Genomic DNA, 18331 nt, shown 5'->3' with positions numbered 1-18331 from the left:
TACTGGCTTTGTCCTCTCCCACATGCTCACGTTTTGCCTCATGTGGGCTTCTTTTAGCGCTGCAGGAACAGTAGTATAGCCACGTACGTAGGTGAAATTTTGTCAGATTTGAAGCATCGACCGAGGCGTCGCTCAGGTAGTGTGTGTCTGAAGCTGCTATAAGGTAAATAAGTTCAATGCTGTGTGGGAAGAGTAAAGAATGGACTGATCTGATCTGACATGTTCCTTTTGAACTTTGCTCTTTTTTAGCATGTATCCAGCAGACACTGTGGTCAACAAAGCACAAACCAGGTACACTCTTTTAAAGCTGTTTGTATAAGAAATCATCAGAAATCTGTACCGTGCTCATCTCTTCAACTCTCATTTTTTATTTCTTTTCTCTGGATCAAATGTCCAAGCACTATAGCTGTGCTCTTTAGAGTTCTTACTATTGGTTGCATGTAATTCTGCTGTTCTAGGAATTCCTCTAGTTGTACAGAGGATAAGAGCATGCAGGATGATACAAAATTTAAATAACAAGGTGTCACTACCATGCTCCATCACCACACCACTCCAGACCCTCACACCAGTTCTGCCAGGGTGTGAGGGTTGATTCCCACTGGGACCACATATGCCCAAAGATGTATGCACAAATGGTACCGTATGGCGCTTTGGATAGAAGTGTCCACTGAATTCAATTTGTATGGAAACACCAGTTTAAAGACATGTTGCATTTTGACTCAAATTGTAATTGTTGGCACAGTTTAGCATCTAGGTCCTAGTATATCCCCCATAAAGCCTAAACTGAGCTGATATTTACTGAGAGAAGGCCTGAACAAGCAGCATCTTAACACCCTCTTAAAAGAATAACAACCAATTTTTGGAAATACACTGAATCGCTTTGTTGGCCGAGAGTTAGATGATGAGATAGATGACACTTTCATGTCTGTTTGCTAAATATGAAGCTTTGAAGCAGCTGGTTAGCTAAGCTTAGCATAAAGGCTGGAAACATGGGGAAACCACTAGCCTAGCTCTGTCTACAGGTAAAGACAACACTGACAGGTAGTCACTGCTCCCAGTCATGATATAGTTCTTAAAACCACAAACTTTCATTTTTACACTTCTGTTTTTGTATGGATTAAACAAACAAGAACATTAATTAGTGAGCTTTTGAGGTGCTGGTAGGTGGATTTTTGTCACAGTCAGACAGAGCCAGGCTAGCTGTTTCCCCCTGCTTCCAGTCTTTTTGCTAAGCTAAGCTAAACTGAATGGCTGCTACATCTTCATATCAAACAGACAGACATGAGAGTGGTATCAGTCTTCTGATTAAACTCCTGGCAAGAAAGCCAGTAAGCATACTATGAGATGGACATGATCACTGAAAGTTGTTCTGTTCAAAATAGTCATAGCTGTCATACATCTTTTAAGTACATTAGTTTTTTTTGCATTATTCATTCATCCATCATTTCTTTATTTAGACCACATGTATGCCCACTATACAGCATAAATCAATTAATTATTCACCCTTTACCATACCCCCACTGATCTGTTAAATAAGCTTATCTATATACAGGATGGCAGGTACTGTACTTGGCCTTGACTGCCGTCTTGTTAGCGGTCACTTTCTTCCTTGGTTCCCAGGGTGACAGCATGAGACAGCGCCATGGCGACGGTTGCCGTGTCCCCGTGTCGCACCACCTCTTCATCAATTTGAAGAGCTTCACTTACAACAGCATCAGCGAGGATGCAGACGTCTTCTTCTCTCTGTACGACACTCGTGAAGCCAAACAGATCAGGTACACGGAGGAATCTCAGTGCACACATAACAGTCCCAAGTGGTCCTATGATGCATACTGTATCCATGCAAGAGCAGACACACACACACGCAAACACACTATTTCTGTCCAGCAGGTTGACTGAGGCATTCTGTGGTTGACAGTCACTCTGAAACTGTGAACTTGCTTCCTTTGCAGTGAGAAGTTCATGGTGAAACTGAACAAAAATGGAGGACCAAAGAATCCAGAGAAGGTTGATCGTCTGTGTGCTCTCTTCACGGTAACATCTGCTCCCTTCTAGCCGTGAATATAAATATTCTGTATTTCAACTACATTTATAGGACGGTGCTGACATTTTACCTCCCATTTCTCTTCAGGACCTGAGCAGTAAAGACTTGAAGAGAGACTTATACATTGTTGCCCATGTCATAAGAACAGGTAAATAAAGTACAGTGTGTGAAATCAATATTTTCTTCATGGTTATGACAGAGATTTTTTATCTATTAGTGTGTTTTCTTAGCGTGTCCTTCCTGTTTTTGTGTCCAGGTCGTATGCTGCTCAACGACTCAAAGAAAGGCCCTCCTCATGTGCAGTACAGACGACCTTATGGCTGCGCTGTTCTTGCTATGAGTGACGTTTTCCACACCATCACAGACCTCAAAGAGGAGAAGGATTTTGTGCTCAAAGTTTATACGTGAGTATTGTATCAGTGAAAAAGAATTCCTCTGGCAATTTAAAAGCGTGAAACAGATCATTATGACAAAATTTGTTCTGAGTTCTCTTTGTACCTGTCAGTGTAATTGCTTCGTAGTTGCATGGTGACTGTGCTTTTGGAAATAGAGCTAAAGAGTTTATGCAGTGAGGCAGGAATGTGCGTATGTTCTGCAAATGTCGTGCATGACAACTTAGTGCTTCAGTGTTGATGCCTGGTGTGTTTGGACCAGAATGATAATGAAGTGTCCTCGGGAAAATCAATAGCTGCTCACCCCGGGCCTGAGATAGGGCACTTGGTGTGTTGTGAATCTGCCTGGTTCTGTTAGGCTTTGCCACAGAGAGCCACTCCTGTACACTGGCCAACCCAGTGAAGGAAGGAGACACAGAGAAGGAGAGGGAAAGAAGCCGAGAGGGAGAGATGACACACAGATAATTGAGCAAAGTTAGAGGACAAGGAAAAATAACACCAAGCTTAGCATTTTTTACTGTCAGTCAACAGCGAGAGTGTCACCTTGTGTCTGCACTGTCCTTCTCTGCGTTCCCTCGGGGTCAGAGGTCATTCATAAACTTTACCATCCTGTTGTGTGACATTTTTCTTGTGTAGTATTTTCAGGATAACTATACAGCTTGTGGGAAATAAAGATTTCTAGAATAGAAAGCTGTCGTTTTTATTGGATTTCTCCGCTGAGGCGAAGAGCTCTTCCCTTTAAAAAGCAAGCAGTGATTCAGTGCTGAGCTGCCTCCAAACTGTCGGCTCCTATAACGCTCCAGTCTGTGCATTTCCCCATGCCTTTCCCAGGGGCCTACGGGCCCACAGTAATGAAAAAGGCTGGTAGAGAGCTGGCTGTCAGGTTTGCTTAGTGTGCTGTGCATTTGGGCTAATGTGCTGCTTGATAGCACCTCCCCCTGCTGCTACCTTTTCTCCAGGAGGAAATCAGCTCTGGGACACATGCTGTTCATATAGTCCCCACGCACACAATCCTTACCCCTCCATCTGGGCCCACTAATGGGTGCGCTGTTAACAGTCCTACCCGCCTGTTTTTCTCTCCAGATGTAACAATGAGAACGAGTGGTACCAGATCCATGAGAACATCATCCGCAAGTCCAACACCAAGTACTCAGCTCCCAGCACCAACTATGGTAAATATATAACCTCTACAGATCTGTTACCTGTTAGTGCTCCCCAGAATTGGTTTTGCTTTTTTTTCTTTTAGTTAGAATTTGTAGAGAAATAAAAAGTATTTTTGCTGATGTGTTTATCCAGAGTGACTCATAGTCAGTAAGTAGGTAGTGGTGTTTAGGTGTTCTTCAAGGACACTGCCAACAGGTCACATAGATACTGATGGATTGTGCTGATAAAGTAGTATATGCCATCATCACATTTTGGTATCTAATCAAACAGATAGTTTTGTTGTACATTGCCCAGATTTTGAGATATCTGCTTCGTAGATTTCTGCCTCCAACCCAAAACTATAGAGATGAATGGAATTTTGTTTGTGGTGCTTAAAGCATCGAAAAATTACACTTAAAAATTCAACAGCAACATCTCTTTTTAGAGTCTTGGTTACTCTGAAGAACATGCTGTCAACAGTTTTATAGGAATTATTCCCTTGGTAGACGGTAGTCTTCAAAGAATACTGTACACAGGGAGGTGTATGGATTATAGAAACCAGGACATTGTTTCTGGAAAAACATGCCCCTAATGATAAGTGAGAAAATATATTTGTTTGTACTATGTGTGAACTGACCTTTTAAAATCCCCAGAAGGTGAAATTAGATGGTCTTTGTCATATTTATCTCTGTAACTAGAGTTGTGTTGATATGACAATATATACAATGATAGATCTGAATGTACTGTTTATACCACAATAATTATCCCTTTCTTATCTCTGCTTATATCAAGTTATTGCTGGCAATGTTGTACATGTGTGAACAGGCCTGGATGTACAGGGATTTTGCATCAGTGTGATGAAGTACCATGTTTTTTCAATATTTAAAGGAATAATACAACCTTTTGGGAAATACACTTCACAGTAAGAGTTAGATGAGAAGACTTATAACACTCTCATGTCTGTGTGATAAACATGGAGCAGCATCAGCCAGCAGCTGGTTAGCTTAGCACAAAGATTTGAAACAGTGGGAAACAGCCAGCTGGTCCAGAATCCACCCACCAGCACCTCTAAAGCTCACTTATTACCACATTATGGCTTGTTTGTTTAATCTAAAAAAAAAGTGTAAACCAGGTTGTGGTTGAAATAGAATTACTGTAGTCCTATGCTAAACTGACCAACTAATGGCTGTTTATATTTAAAGGACAAGTATGAGAGTGGTGTTATATTCTCATTTGGGCCGTGAAATGTCAGAAAATAGTGAAAAAGTTCCCAGAGGCTCATGTGACTGCTTCAACGTCCTAATTTTGTCCAACAAACAGTCAAAAACACAAAGATATTCAATTTACTTTTATAGAAGACAATGAAAACCAGTCAATTAAAACAAATCAATCAAATTGTTTTTCTATTGATTGACTAATTGATTAATCGACTAATCAGCTCTAAGAGCGAATTAGCATATTTCCTAAAATGTTAATTCGTTGGATTAGCCAAAAACAGACATTTTCATCTAATTATTTTACAATTAAAGTTCTATACCCTCATGTGTATATCAATAATCAGTCAAAATAACTTTACATTACAGAGGATTGCTTGTCACCCACCCCTAACTGTGACTATGATAATATGCTAATAATGATCTGTGGTTAGCTCTAATGACAGGAGGATGCAGGTCAATTGATGTTTTAAGGTATTAAACAAACATATTTCTTGCTGTGTGTAATTTTGAAAATGACCTGGCTGTAAGCTTGAACTCTTCTAATTCACCATTAGCTCTCTTTTTATGAGCATCTCACAGTTTAATATATGACTCATGCCTCACAAAAATCTGTCACTGTATTTGTGCACTACCCATATTTTTCCTTGCTTTATTCCTCAACTCCATTTCTCCTCCCTCCCTATCGTCTCCCTGGCTCTGATGACGTCTCTCCATCCACTCTCCTGACTGTCTTCTCCTCCCCCACATTCTGACTAATGTCCCTTAAATACCCCTCTGTCCCTCCCTTCTCCTATCTCCCCTCTTCTTTGTCCCTTTGCTTTCCTTCTTTAAATTCCACTTTCCTCCCACAACCCCACACCTCTTCATTTGCCCTTTCCCCCCATTTAAACACACACACTGATATGCCCATCCTCCCCATTACCCCCCGCTTCCAGGCCTCATCATTTCTCTGCAGCTGCTGAGGGGTGAGCTGGAGCAGATCAGACGGGAGAACCAGGCTGTGTTCAACAGGGCCCTGGCACTCACACGCAAACTGGGTTTCCCAGATGTAATCCTGCCAGGTAAGGAGGCAAAGAGCAGTAGGCGGTAATGGGTACAGAGAGGTTCAGTGAGGAGGTGGAGATCAGAGGCCAGCTGGCTTGGAAGGATGAAAAGAGGGGAAGGTCACAGATCAGGAGGATGAAGATAACAGAGGGGAAGGATAGGGTAAGAAGGATGTAGAAATAGAAAAAAAAACAGCTTTAGAAGGATGTAGGAGAGAGTAGAGTTGGCCATATAAGTTGGTTTCACATCACATTTGCCTGAGATCGGCATTTAGGTCAGGTGCTGCACAAATCATAAAGAGCAGAGAGGTCTTCAAAGATAACTCAAAAAGAGAGGAAAAAGAGAGGTGTGTTTATTTCGGTATATTTCATCAGCTAACATTGCTCTGCTTTGTGTCTACTGAGAATGTATTCTCTCCTCTCCTCTCCTCTCCTCTCCTCTCCTCTCCTCTCCTCTCCTCTCCTCTCCTCTCCTCTCCTCTCCTCTCCTGTTAGCCTGAAATACCTCCCAATAACACTCCTTGTGACTCATCTGTCCCCAAGGAAATGACTTGGATATAAATAACTATAATCTGATTTTATAAATAACTGCAATATCTTCCTCTACTGTTGCCACTGATATTTATTCCATTAAACACTGACCTCACAAGAAGGTGCTGAGGCAGTCATGAGCTACAGTGTATTACAACTCAGCGGGGTCATTTCTCATTGACAAGAACAATGACGTGTGGTGCACATCTTAGCTGCCCTGTGTGGTGTCGGCGCGGCAGCTTAATTTATGTTGACCACTCGCAGTTCATCTGTGGAGCAGAGGCTGACATGTACATTATAACTTATTAACATCGACAAGGCAGGAGACATGTTTGTCATCATAGTCTGCAGATGTCTTTGTCTTGTTGTTGTGGGTAACGTCAAACCTCAAGAGAGGGGTTTTGAGACAGTGCTGCAGTGCAATGATTTTTCTCATGACTTCCTAGCTTAACTAAAGTTTCCCTTGGTGTAACTGTCCTAGGTGACACTCGCAATGACCTCTATCTGACCCTGGAGCGGGGAGAGTTTGAGAGGGGTGGCAAGAGTGTCCAGAAGAACATTGAAGTCACGCTGTATGTCCTCTATGCCGACGGGGACACTCTCAAAGTATGACACATATGTAAATGACTAATCATGTACCATATCATCAATCAATGAGTAATGATGAGTGTTACTCTCCTCCCATACAGTACATCCACACATTAACTTGCTGTGTACATCACTAAAACAATCTCCCATGTTGCTTTTCTTCTCAGGACTGCATCAGTTTGGGCAGCGGGGAGCCCAACACCAGTGAATATCGCTCTTTTGTCCTTTACCACAACAACAGCCCTCGCTGGAGTGAGATGGTCAAGCTGCCTATTCCCATAGATCGCTTCAGAGGTTCCCACCTACGCTTCGAGTTCAGACACTGCTCCAGTGAGTCAGTAATGCAGCGCAGTGGCAGTCATCCCTCAAGACATGAGTTTATTAGGACAGATTGGATCACGCTCACGAGTTATGCAAGTATGCTTTGTGCAGTGTAGGTATATGATGCATGATATTATGATCTGCTTCCTTTCAGCTAAAGACAAAGGGGAGAAAAAACTGTTTGGTTTTGCCTTCACTCCTCTGATGAGAGAAGATGGGACGACTCTGTCAGATGAGAGCCATGAGCTGTATGTGTACAAGGTATGAGGAAGTCTAACACACAATTCAGACACACTGTAGAATGATGCATATGTAATAATCGTAGTAACCAGTAGTTATTGTTTTATAAAGAAATTACAATTTTCAGAGTCTGTAACTGATGATAGGAATGTCCACAAGACACATTTTGGTGTGTCTTTAATTTTTAAATTAAAAGTTGATTATATTAAAGTGGTCTAGCTGTGGTGAGGTGTCTCTGTATTGGTGGGCCGTCCCCTTCTGTCTGTCTCTGTATGTCTTTATTGCTATTTTTCAGCAGTAGACTTTGTTCATGCTCTAGTCTGACTATGACAACATGTAATGAAAAGGACCACCCATTTTGACTGCTCTCTGTCACCAACAAATGTCGCCACTGTGTGATAGATGAGTAGTCCTAAATGACAGTACCACAAAAGGAGCTTTTGTTGACAGGCTTTTCTTGCCCGTGACCCTGATTTAGGCCCTAAAATTAAAAAATGTTCACAGAAGATTAAGTATGACATAATTCATATTCTGTTTTCAAGAGCATGAAGGGGCTCCAAAAGGATGGAAATGATAATGTACAGTATTTAATGCCTGGTTATTAATAAAGTTAATTAATTAATTATCAGTATATCAATGTGCATATGAAGCTACCCCACATAGGGGATTGAGAAGCTCTGTGCTATATACAGTAGTCTATCCATGTCTAACATGCTAATGTTTTAGCACTTTTGAAACATTATATTAGTATGCTGTGACCCTAGAAAGCTATTCAAAGTAATATGCATATTGTGCACTAGTGAGTGAACATTCACTTCATCTATTGGTCGGTGACAGCATAGGAAGTCTCCTGTGTCTGGCTGGCTCTTATACTACTGCCAGAAATGTTTCTGTGCTCACAGGTCACCATCATGAGAGCAACCTGCTGCAGTTGTAATCAGACCAGTTATTGAGTAGAACGTCAGCCTTTTCATCTCCAAACAGTCTCCAAACATTAATGAATCTTTTCTGTCCCGCCTGTATCTGTCTACTGTAGTGTGATGAGAACGCCACCTTCAGTAACCAGGGTCTGTACCTGAGTCTGCCCTGCTGTAAGGAGGACTTCAACAGCTGCCCCAACCTGCCAGCTAATCTGCCCTTCCAGAGAAGCCCTAAAGAGACCTTCTGGGTTTCCACAATACTCTGCTCCACCAAACTCACACAAAATGGTAATCAAACACCCTACATGTTTTTTTAAATAATATTTTAAGTCCCTATTCTTTTAAATTTGACTCAATTTGATTTGATTCTACTCTTTTTCAGTGGACTTGCTGGCTCTTCTGAACTGGAAGGCCCATCCGGACAGGGTGTTGGACATCCTTGGTCGATTGCGTCAGATCAGCGGAGAGGAGATTGTCAAGGTCAATCATCAGATAGATTATGTATCTAATGATGTGAAGTATATTTAGCTCCTGTGTAGCTGTATGGTGTAGTGTGACTGATATTCAGCTTCAGCAGCAATGAAATCTCCTGTTATTTAGGTGAAGATAAAACTTGAAGTGTGACTTAATTGATTATAGGTCATATTATCATATTGTTTTATATATTGATTTTCAGATTCAGTAATAAACCTTTATAGCTTTAAACTGTTCAGAATACATGTTGAGTTTTTTAATATTCATGTACTGTGTAAAATATATTCCAGACTGTTTAGATATCACATTATCATTTCAGAATAATAATTAAAAAAAATATATATTTTCATGTTTTTGGTGAAGGGGCTATCCTTTGTTTCTATTTTCATATTAGCCATGTCTTTGATGTGATGGTTGTGCTGAGTGTTGTTCCCTTTTTTCCTCACAGTTCTTGAGAGATGTCCTGGATACGCTCTTCTGTCTTTTAGATGACAACACTGATAAATACGGACCGCTGGTTTTCCAGTCACTGGTAGGAAAATTGAAGCTGCATAACTGTACTTAGAAATTAAATGATGTATTTTTCTAGTAAGAAGATGAAGAGGGCATACCTAACATATCTGTATATATTTGTGTGTTCAGGTTTTTATCATTAACCTGCTCAGGGACAGCCGTTTCTACCACTTCAGACCTGTCATGGACTCCTACATCCAAAACCACTTTGCTGGAGCTTTGGCATACAAGTACAACAAAGTTTACTCGACTCGTTTGAAACAGACATATTTATCTGCATTTAGAGTTCTACAAAGTTATACTTGATTTTGACTCACATGATTTCAAACAACATCTCTGCAGAGAGCTGATTCGATGTCTGAAGTGGTACATGGACCGCTCGGCTGAGGTCGTCCGACAAGACCACATCCAGGAAGCCATGAGGGTAAAGTATCACACGCGCTTCCTGTGCTTCAGTTTCAGAGTGGCAGAATAAAACAAGGCTGACCCGGCCCCTTAAGCAGGGATTCATTTGTAAGGCAAAAGGAAATTGTCAAACAGAAGGGCTGATAAGGAGTAATGTGACGCCATATGAGCCCTCAGGATGTGAGTTTCCTGCTGAGAGAAAAGCTAATGAAAGGAAGTTATCAAAAATCTCTGCAGATATTGACGTGTGCAGAGTGCAGCATTTCCACATGGTCTTTTCTTAGTGAAGAGATACTCTGTTACGAGACCTGACAATTGGAAACTTTTTTTTTTTTTTATGTATTGATTTTTTTCCTGGATGATCAACCACAAATCCATTCAGTGCTCAGTGCTTGTTCTTTGATAGGGAACTGATAGTACGATATGACGTGTACTTCTTCAGTTGACTGTAATGTCTCAATTTGCATCCTGTCAACAAACCCCCTCAGGCTCTGGAGTACCTGTTCAAGTTCATCGTCCAGTCTCGTATCCTGTACTCGAGAGCCACCTGCGGGATGGAGGAGGAGCAGTTCAGAGCGAGCATCCAAGAGCTCTTCCAATCAATCCGCTTTGTCCTGAGCCTGGACAGCCGCAGCTCAGAGAACCTTGTGTTCACACAGGTCTGATAGCTCACACCTCATGGCAAACTTTTTCACCATCTCCTGCTCTTGACAGCCTTTATCATCTGCATGGCAGTCTTATTTATCTTTGTTTATAAATGCTTGTATTTTCTTTATTTATTCATCCTCTTAGTTTGCCTTCACGTTTCATTGATTGATTTTTGTTGGTTAACTTTTTTCTCGTTTCATTCTTGATGCTTGTTTCACTTTTCATTCTGTGATTGATGCTTCAATCCCTCGCCCCCTCACTGTTGCCCCTTCCTTGGCTTGATCTTGGACAGTTTAAGGGTGCGATCAGCAGCATGCCTGGCTGTGGTAATGCTCCAGGGCTCTCATCCATCTCAGTAAGTCACAGCGCCCCCCTGTGTTGGTTCCACAATGCAGCAGAGAACAGCCTGCTAAAACAACATATTTTCCTCAGTAGCTGATATGCAGACAGTGCTTTAGATTTGGCAGTTGTACTGGTTATCTGAGTATAAATAAGGAAAGACTGACATTATGGCTGTACAAAGAGATAAATTGTGTTCCCACATTAGTGTCTTGGTCATGCCCCCTTTTGGAATATTAATAGCAGACTTAATTTGGGGCTTTTTTGTTTTGTGTCAGTGTCACACAGAAAAGAGTCATTTTTATCATAAGTGGTGTTTTTGTGATGTTTTTATACATGAAAGTGTAGCAAAAAACCTTCTCTTTTTTCTTTGTCTTCCCCTTCAGGCAGCATTGTTGAACAGTTTCCCTGATATATTTGATGAGCTGCTGCAGATGTTCACTGTTCAGGAGGTAGCCGAATATGTTAGGGGCACCCTTGGGAGCATGCCCAGCACAGTGGACATTGGCCAGTCTATGGATGTAGTCAAACTGCAGTCCATTGCTCGTACAGTTGAGAGCCGCCTCTTCTTCTTCCCTGGTGAGACAAATGTCAAGGTTTTAGACTCAAAGTGTTTTTTTGACTGAAGATGGCTGAATATAATGCTACTGCATAGTACCATGTAAATCCATATAAGTAAACCTAATGCAGTGCATACAGTGGTTTTCAGTTTCATCCTCACTCATTCTCCTTCTTCCCTTTTTGCTCTTCCTTCCGTTAGAGTCTCGTAGTATTCTGCTGCCGGTGGTTCTGCATCACATCCACCTGCATCTGCGCCAGCAGAGGGAGCTGCTCATCTGTTCTGGGATCCTGGGAAGCATCTTTTCCATAATCAAGACTAGCTCCATGGTACAGTTCATAGTATAGTCATATGATTTGAATCACTATTCAAAAGGAAAACACAATATAAACATTCCTTTTTTCTTTTTTTAAATACAATGGATCTTGGCGATGCAGTTGTAGCTTGCAGAATGACATTGCTCTTAAGCAGCAAGTTTGCATCTAAATTGTTGACTCAGTGTTTCTCTGCTTCTCTCTACTTGATGTCTGTGTCTCAGGAGTCTTCTGTTCAGGAGGAAGTGGAGATGATGGTAGAGAGCCTTCTGGATGTGCTGCTGCAGACTCTGCTGTCCATCATGAGCAAATCTCACTCTGTGGAGACATCCAGAGGACAACGCTGTCCCCAGTGCACTGCCGAGATAACGGTTAGTGCTTTGATGCGCAATGAATCAAATGGAATTTAGTGAATATTTTCAGTTGATTAACCTTTCTAAATATGCGTGTCCATGTCTGTCATTTTCTCTTGTGCAGGGGGAGTATGTTTCCTGTCTTCTCTCTCTGCTCAGACAGATGACGGAGATCCATTTTCACCATCTACTCAATAACTTCCATAGCAAGGAGGAACTGAAGGTGAGACACTCTCTGAGTCATAGAGCTGATCAAGATTACAGCATTTTTCTGCAGCCTGCTTATCACATACCTAGACTGCATACACTCCGTTAATATATTCCTCTGCAGGAGTTCCTGTTGAAGATCTTCTGCGTGTTCCGCAATCTGATGAAACTAACTATCTTCCCCCGAGACTGGAGTGTCATGAGGCTTCTAACCAGTCAGTGAGTCTGCTTTTCCATTTCTGTCATGCAGTCTTTGTCCCAGAGATGGTAAGGGAATACAGCCAACCATTAGATCAGACTCTCCTCAAATAATCCTGTTCTGAAGGTGACGCTTGTGTTGCAGATTTTTTCATCTATTTTTGGCAGCTACCTTGTTTTGTAAGCTGACAGTGTAATGTTTGCTGTCCTTTCTGCAGTATCATCGTAGTGACAACACAGTTTCTGTCTCCAGCACTGCACAAGAACTTCTCAGAGGCAGATTTTGATTTCAAGGTGTGTGTCTGACCAGCGAGGGAAGTGGGGGGGGTTAGCTTTTAGGAAACCCACGACACAATGAAGCTATTTGATGCCTTTCCGTGATTACATTTCTAAAACTAGTGTTAAATTTTCAGTTCCGCATGTATTTATTTATTTTTGTTTATGTCTTATTGTGTGTGTTAGGTGTGGAACTCCTTTTTCAGCCTCACTGTACTGTACATTAACCAGCCCAGTCTGCAGCTGGAGGCGCTTGGCCCCGCTAAGAGAAAGAAAGTCCTCGATAAGTAAGAAACTAGCGTATATGTATTGTGTGCATTCTGTCCAATACTAGGTTAATTGTTTATCTAACTTTATACACGTAACTTTCCACTCTTGTCTTTGTAGGTATGGTGATATGAGAGTGATGATGGCATATGAGCTCTTCAGCATGTGGCAGAAATTAGGTGTGACATCATCCTTAATTCATACTCAGACATCCCAACTCCCCATCATCCCCCTCACACAATGAAGCACCTGCATTTAGATCCTAATGAAATCGGTGAAAATAATGGCCTCTGTCTATGTCAATCTATGTAATCCAGGTGACAACAAGCCCCACTTCATCCCAGGAATGATGGGTCCCTTCCTGGGAGTCACCCTGGTCCCTCAAACCGAAGTTCGAAATATAATGATTCCAATTTTCCACGACATGATGAACTGGGAGCAGAGGAAAAATGGCAACTTCAAACAGGTCATTATGACATTGTTATGTTATGAAATACAGGTTGTATGGTGCAGCAGTTGTGATAAAAATGGACAGTTTTTTCTCACATAACATACCCACATCTTTTGGCTGAACCTGTGTGTGTGTGTGTGTGTGTGTGTTTTCTATGTAGGTGGAAGCAGAGCTGATGGATAAGCTGGACAGCATGGTGTCGGATGGGAAAGGGGATGATAATCACCGAGAGCTCTTCAGTCTTTTGTAAGCATCAAACCTGTGTTTAGTGAGCCTGTGGAGTGATACTCAGAATAATGCTGCTCTTGTAGTATTTCCTTCTAACATACTTCTCTGTGTTGTCTGGTTGTCACACCCCAGGACTCAGCTATTTGGTCCTTATCCAAGGTGAGTTGTATTGCTTTCACAGCCAAGTCCGAGAGACATTTTGATTCATATCTATTTACTCCCTGTGCTCGTCGCTTTTTGTAAGAATATCTTACTGTATTATCTGTGCAGCCTTCTGGAGAAGATTGAGCAGGAGACCTGGAGAGAGACAGGGATCTCATTCGTCACATCAGTCACAAGACTTGTTGAACGATTACTGGATTACAGGTATACTGAGAGTATAGTGAGATTAAGTTGCATATCTTATCACTATTTGTTTATGTTATGAAATTGCATGGCAATGAGAAAAAAAAATCTATTTTTTATGTTTAGGGACTGTATGAAAGGAGATGAGATGGAGAACAAGAAAATTGGCGGTTCCGTCAACCTTATGGTGAGCTTTTAGTCTAGATTTTTGAGCAATTGGACACATATATGAATATTTACACACATGAATTTGCATTTTGACCATTCCCTTTCTCTTTTTATTCAACCCCAGAACTTCTACAAATCAGAGGTCAACAAGGAGGACATGTACATCCGTTACATCCACAAGCTGTGTGACCTGCATCTCCAAGCAGAAGACTTCACAGGTAAAAGGGTCTTTTTTTGTGATGGTGCATGGTTCATTTCAGATGTTTTGTACTGGCAAAATTGGATTTTTATTGGGTGAACACAGGTTTTGTAGCCACAGCAAAATTTTAGGCTGTCACTGAGAAACTACAGGTTTTCTCCGCACCTCTGCCTCGTTTCTCTGAATGTGTTTTCTCTTTCCTTTCATATCGTTTTATTAATTGAAGCACCTGTAGATGCAGTAGAGAAAGGCTCATGGCTGCAGGTAAAACCATGATACGTAGAGCAGAATCATGACTATATTCTTTTGGTTAAAGGTGGTAGTTGCACTGATTTTTGATCAAATAATAAAAATCAAAAGCAGTGTCACTAGAGATATATACTGTCAGTAGGAGCTCCACTGGGGGAGTCTGGGGTATCATCTGATGTAAACTGGTGAAACTCCACGACAGCACAGTCGATCCTTGTTCAGGCAACGATAAGGAAGATCATAGATCAGAAAATATTATGATGAAAATGTTCAAGTGTTCCACCTTATTGTAGAGACACCCATGACAGGCTAAATATCAAGTGCACTATGTGCTGGTAGTTTAACTTGAAGGTGTTGGACTGTTGCTTGACAGTCTCCATTGGGTCTTAGCGCCAGTCTTTTGAGTCTGGGATTGTTCTTCTTCCTCGTGTCCTTTATATATTAGAAAAGGCAAAATTAGTTATTTTGAAGGTGGTAACTGTAAATGTTAATTAAGTCTGGTAATGCCAATTTCAGTCATGTAAACAGGAAATCAGGGGACGTTGCCAGTTAATGTAATCCAGTAAATGGCTTAAGTGTTCTTGCTTTGCTCACATTATTGGCAGTGGTGGCTTTATTGTGCGCGTGTAAATCTAGCCAAATATGACTAATTGAAAGCAACCTTATTCATCACTTACATAAAACAAACAACAGGCAGCTGCTAAGATAATTAAAACACATTTTAGTGTTCTACAGAGTTAGCTGTGATTGCACACGTTGTTATTCACTCATCACTGTCAGCTGTAAGCTAAAAAATCTTTGGAGAACATGGTGACAGGGCTTTCTTATCAACAGAGATAAACTTAAAAGGGGCGTCAATTGTATTTGGTTTATACTCTGGGTGCAATAGATTCATGCTGTGATGTATATTCACCCCTTGCGATAATTCACTTCAACAGCATGTATGTCAGCCAATATGTAGTTGCAAGTCTGCAGATGGGACTGAGTTTAGCAATATGGTTTCAACTGTGCAGGTGCACTTTGCACCACTGGCCACCAATTTACCAAAATACCCACCATGCTCTGGAAAACTTGTGCCATATGCCATCTGTACACAAAAACAGGGCCCAAAATGTCTGGAAGATATCAGTTCATCACCTTGGCCAGACTCTGCAAACTGAGATAGCAGCTATCATGATACACTTTTTTTCCACTTTTCCCTGCTGACCTTTGACCTGTGTCCCCTCATCAACAGAGGCCGCGTTCACGCTGCTGCTGTACTGGGAGCTGCTGCAGTGGGAGGACCGGCCCCTGAGGGATTTCCTCCACTACCCCTGTCAGAGCGAGTGGCAACGCAAAGAGAATCTGAGTCGTAAGATCCTCCACTACTTCAACAAGGGCAAGGCAAGTGAATTTTTTTTATAGCTGTATAGTTTTGACTGATTTCAAGTCATTTCTGACCCATTCCAACTTTTGGCACTGCAACTAGAGGTCACACAGTAAAATGTGAAAATGGAGACAAGGCCAAGTTCACAGTGACAGAACAACATTAGTAGGTTTGTGCTGGAGAAGACAAATCTGAAACTAAATCAACTTAGATGAATAAAAGTCACATTAAGTTTTATAGCTTTTTCAAATGTTTTTTTTTTCTTTGCAATGTTCAAGTGGCTGATTGTTCCCATCTGTGGTGCAGCTGTTCCTAGACATAATTAAATTTTGCCCTCATTAACACTGGGAGAAACACAAAACCTTGTACAGCTTTTCTCAAAGTTTTTATCTATCTTAAAATTTAGTCAGCCCCTACTAATGGTGTAAGCCTCAGTGATGTGTATGTCTGTTATTGTGTATCATTTTTCATTTTGTAGAGCACTTTGTGACAATTGAATTGAACACAACTGAATTTACAGCTAAAGCAACAGCCTTTCTGTGGTGTTGAATACCAAACCAGGACTGTAGACTATCAACAACAACAGAATCATCTTATTTTAATCTATTTGGCACATACTCTATGTTATATCTTGATGGAGTTTTCTGTACAAAGCAAACCCTGAATATCATGCTGTAAATTCAAATGTGTAGCCTTTGCAGATACCACAATACTCAATAACGGTCAGATGTCTGCTCAAATGTGATTTGCTTCCCCGAATCACTCCTCCCTGGCTGGTATTCATCCATAAAATTAAATTAGTTGACCGGTGTCTGTGCTTTGGAGAGGACAAAGCCCTCTGGACTCAGGGAGCAGTGAGAAGGAAATAAAAGTCACCCCCTTCATTAACTCTTTGTCATCTCCTGTTTTTCTCGCCAGTTTTATATATATATGTATATATATATAAAAAGCTATTCTGTAGTTGTGGAATCCACTGCTGCTACAAATGTTCAGATTCACCCAGGACAAATAGAAATCTGTATTTGCTTAAAGAGCAACTTGCAGGTTGGTGATCCCAGTGAATAAATGGGTGGGGAAGTGGTGTAGAATCTGGTCTTTTAAAAGAGCTTTCCTATATATGCTACAGTGACATCTGGACTCCTTCTTGTAAGGCAGTTTTCATGTCCACCTCAAAATGGAGAAATTGGACGTGACATCATATAAGGGAGGGCGGCGAAGCCAGGTCAAGTTCAACAATAAATAAGTAAACAGGGATCCCAGTGCTAGTTTTGACACTGATGAGGATGAAGAGATATACTCATATGCATATGAAAGACCACAGACTTATGAGGTGTCCACAGAACCGAGAACAGAAAAGGAGAGACAACAGCCACTGTGAGATATTGAGTTGTGGCTTGTGGAGAGGGACCAGAAGCTGCTGCTGGCATAATAATTCACCATGATGAAAAATGCAAAGTAAAACTAGTGAAAAAAGACTGATCCATTAAAGGTCACAACCGCTCAGACTGACATCCACCTACTACCTCACAGCACATTGTAGCAGGATCAGGGAAACAGACTCCTTCTGTGGCATGGTGTTGCCCTCAGGCAACAAACACTTTTTAACATGTTTAAATTCAAATAACTTTATAGAAAAATACATATGCACGTGCATTAGTATCTAAGGAAGTATATTTGATTGTTTAAAGACATTTTGTTTTTATTATATACTAAAACAATGTTTTTTCATTCGTTGCCTCAGGGCAACATTTTGCAGTTAGACCATTCATGCATGATGACGTGCTGGGATGCATTGTTATCACCATAGTCAGTTACTTTACACATATACACACACTCACTTGATGTTTGTCAAAATGCTTGTTTTCTCATTATTCCACTTAGAAAACCTTGGTGTTTCAGTACCCTCATAGCATATTGTTGCAGGCCAATATCTGGGTGGGGGGAGTTTCATGGAAATTATCATTCCCATGAAACTTAAAGTATAAATTCAGTAAGAAATTCAATCTGCAAGTTGCTTTTTAAGGCTGTTTTTTGATTGGACTATCACTAGAATTTAAAGTTAAACAGATAAGTAAATGCATCTCTATTTGAAGCCTGTTACTGACATCAGATTGGCCTCTTTGAACTATATTAAATTCCAAATATAATATTGTTGCCATCAGAATATGAATGCAGTTCAGTAAACAAGACTCTATAGACTCTTAGGAGGGTTTTTTTCTTTACTTTCAAATGATGGCACCTCTTTGGCTCAGATATATTCTTTTCATGCTGCTATATAATTTTGTCAGGTGTCCTGGTGATTCTTCCTACATCATAGTATAGTTTTCTCCATT

General features: G+C 41.0%; 1 protein-coding gene across 3 annotated transcripts in view; it reads left to right on the top strand.

The window, feature by feature from the left end:
- LOC122982991 (dedicator of cytokinesis protein 3-like) overlaps positions 1-18331 on the top strand; it is a 49245-nt gene that overhangs the window by 19737 nt on the left and 11177 nt on the right. For 2 of the 3 annotated variants that reach the window (XM_044352652.1, XM_044352651.1), the window contains exons 8-38: positions 250-291; positions 1621-1775; positions 1953-2034; positions 2132-2192; positions 2301-2448; positions 3520-3608; positions 5732-5857; positions 6852-6976; positions 7126-7288; positions 7434-7540; positions 8556-8727; positions 8822-8919; positions 9362-9445; positions 9556-9656; positions 9769-9850; positions 10320-10490; positions 11205-11397; positions 11579-11706; positions 11916-12062; positions 12169-12267; positions 12376-12470; positions 12668-12743; positions 12912-13012; positions 13113-13171; positions 13310-13458; positions 13604-13689; positions 13804-13830; positions 13942-14037; positions 14143-14203; positions 14309-14402; positions 15867-16015. In XM_044352652.1, coding sequence (XP_044208587.1) covers positions 250-291; positions 1621-1775; positions 1953-2034; positions 2132-2192; positions 2301-2448; positions 3520-3608; positions 5732-5857; positions 6852-6976; positions 7126-7288; positions 7434-7540; positions 8556-8727; positions 8822-8919; positions 9362-9445; positions 9556-9656; positions 9769-9850; positions 10320-10490; positions 11205-11397; positions 11579-11706; positions 11916-12062; positions 12169-12267; positions 12376-12470; positions 12668-12743; positions 12912-13012; positions 13113-13171; positions 13310-13458; positions 13604-13689; positions 13804-13830; positions 13942-14037; positions 14143-14203; positions 14309-14402; positions 15867-16015 — 3366 coding nt within the window. Of the gene's footprint in view, positions 1-249; positions 292-1620; positions 1776-1952; positions 2035-2131; positions 2193-2300; positions 2449-3519; positions 3609-5731; positions 5858-6851; positions 6977-7125; positions 7289-7433; positions 7541-8555; positions 8728-8821; positions 8920-9361; positions 9446-9555; positions 9657-9768; positions 9851-10319; positions 10491-10771; positions 10835-11204; positions 11398-11578; positions 11707-11915; positions 12063-12168; positions 12268-12375; positions 12471-12667; positions 12744-12911; positions 13013-13112; positions 13172-13309; positions 13459-13603; positions 13690-13803; positions 13831-13941; positions 14038-14142; positions 14204-14308; positions 14403-15866; positions 16016-18331 lie in introns of all 3 variants that reach the window. The other variant, XM_044352649.1, reaches the window with a different exon arrangement.

The sequence above is a fragment of the Thunnus albacares genome, chromosome 5 (assembly GCF_914725855.1).
Source record: "Thunnus albacares chromosome 5, fThuAlb1.1, whole genome shotgun sequence".
NCBI lineage: Eukaryota > Metazoa > Chordata > Actinopteri > Scombriformes > Scombridae > Thunnus > Thunnus albacares.
The sequence above is the reverse complement of the archived record's forward strand: the minus strand, read 5'-3'. Positions and strand labels throughout refer to the sequence as shown.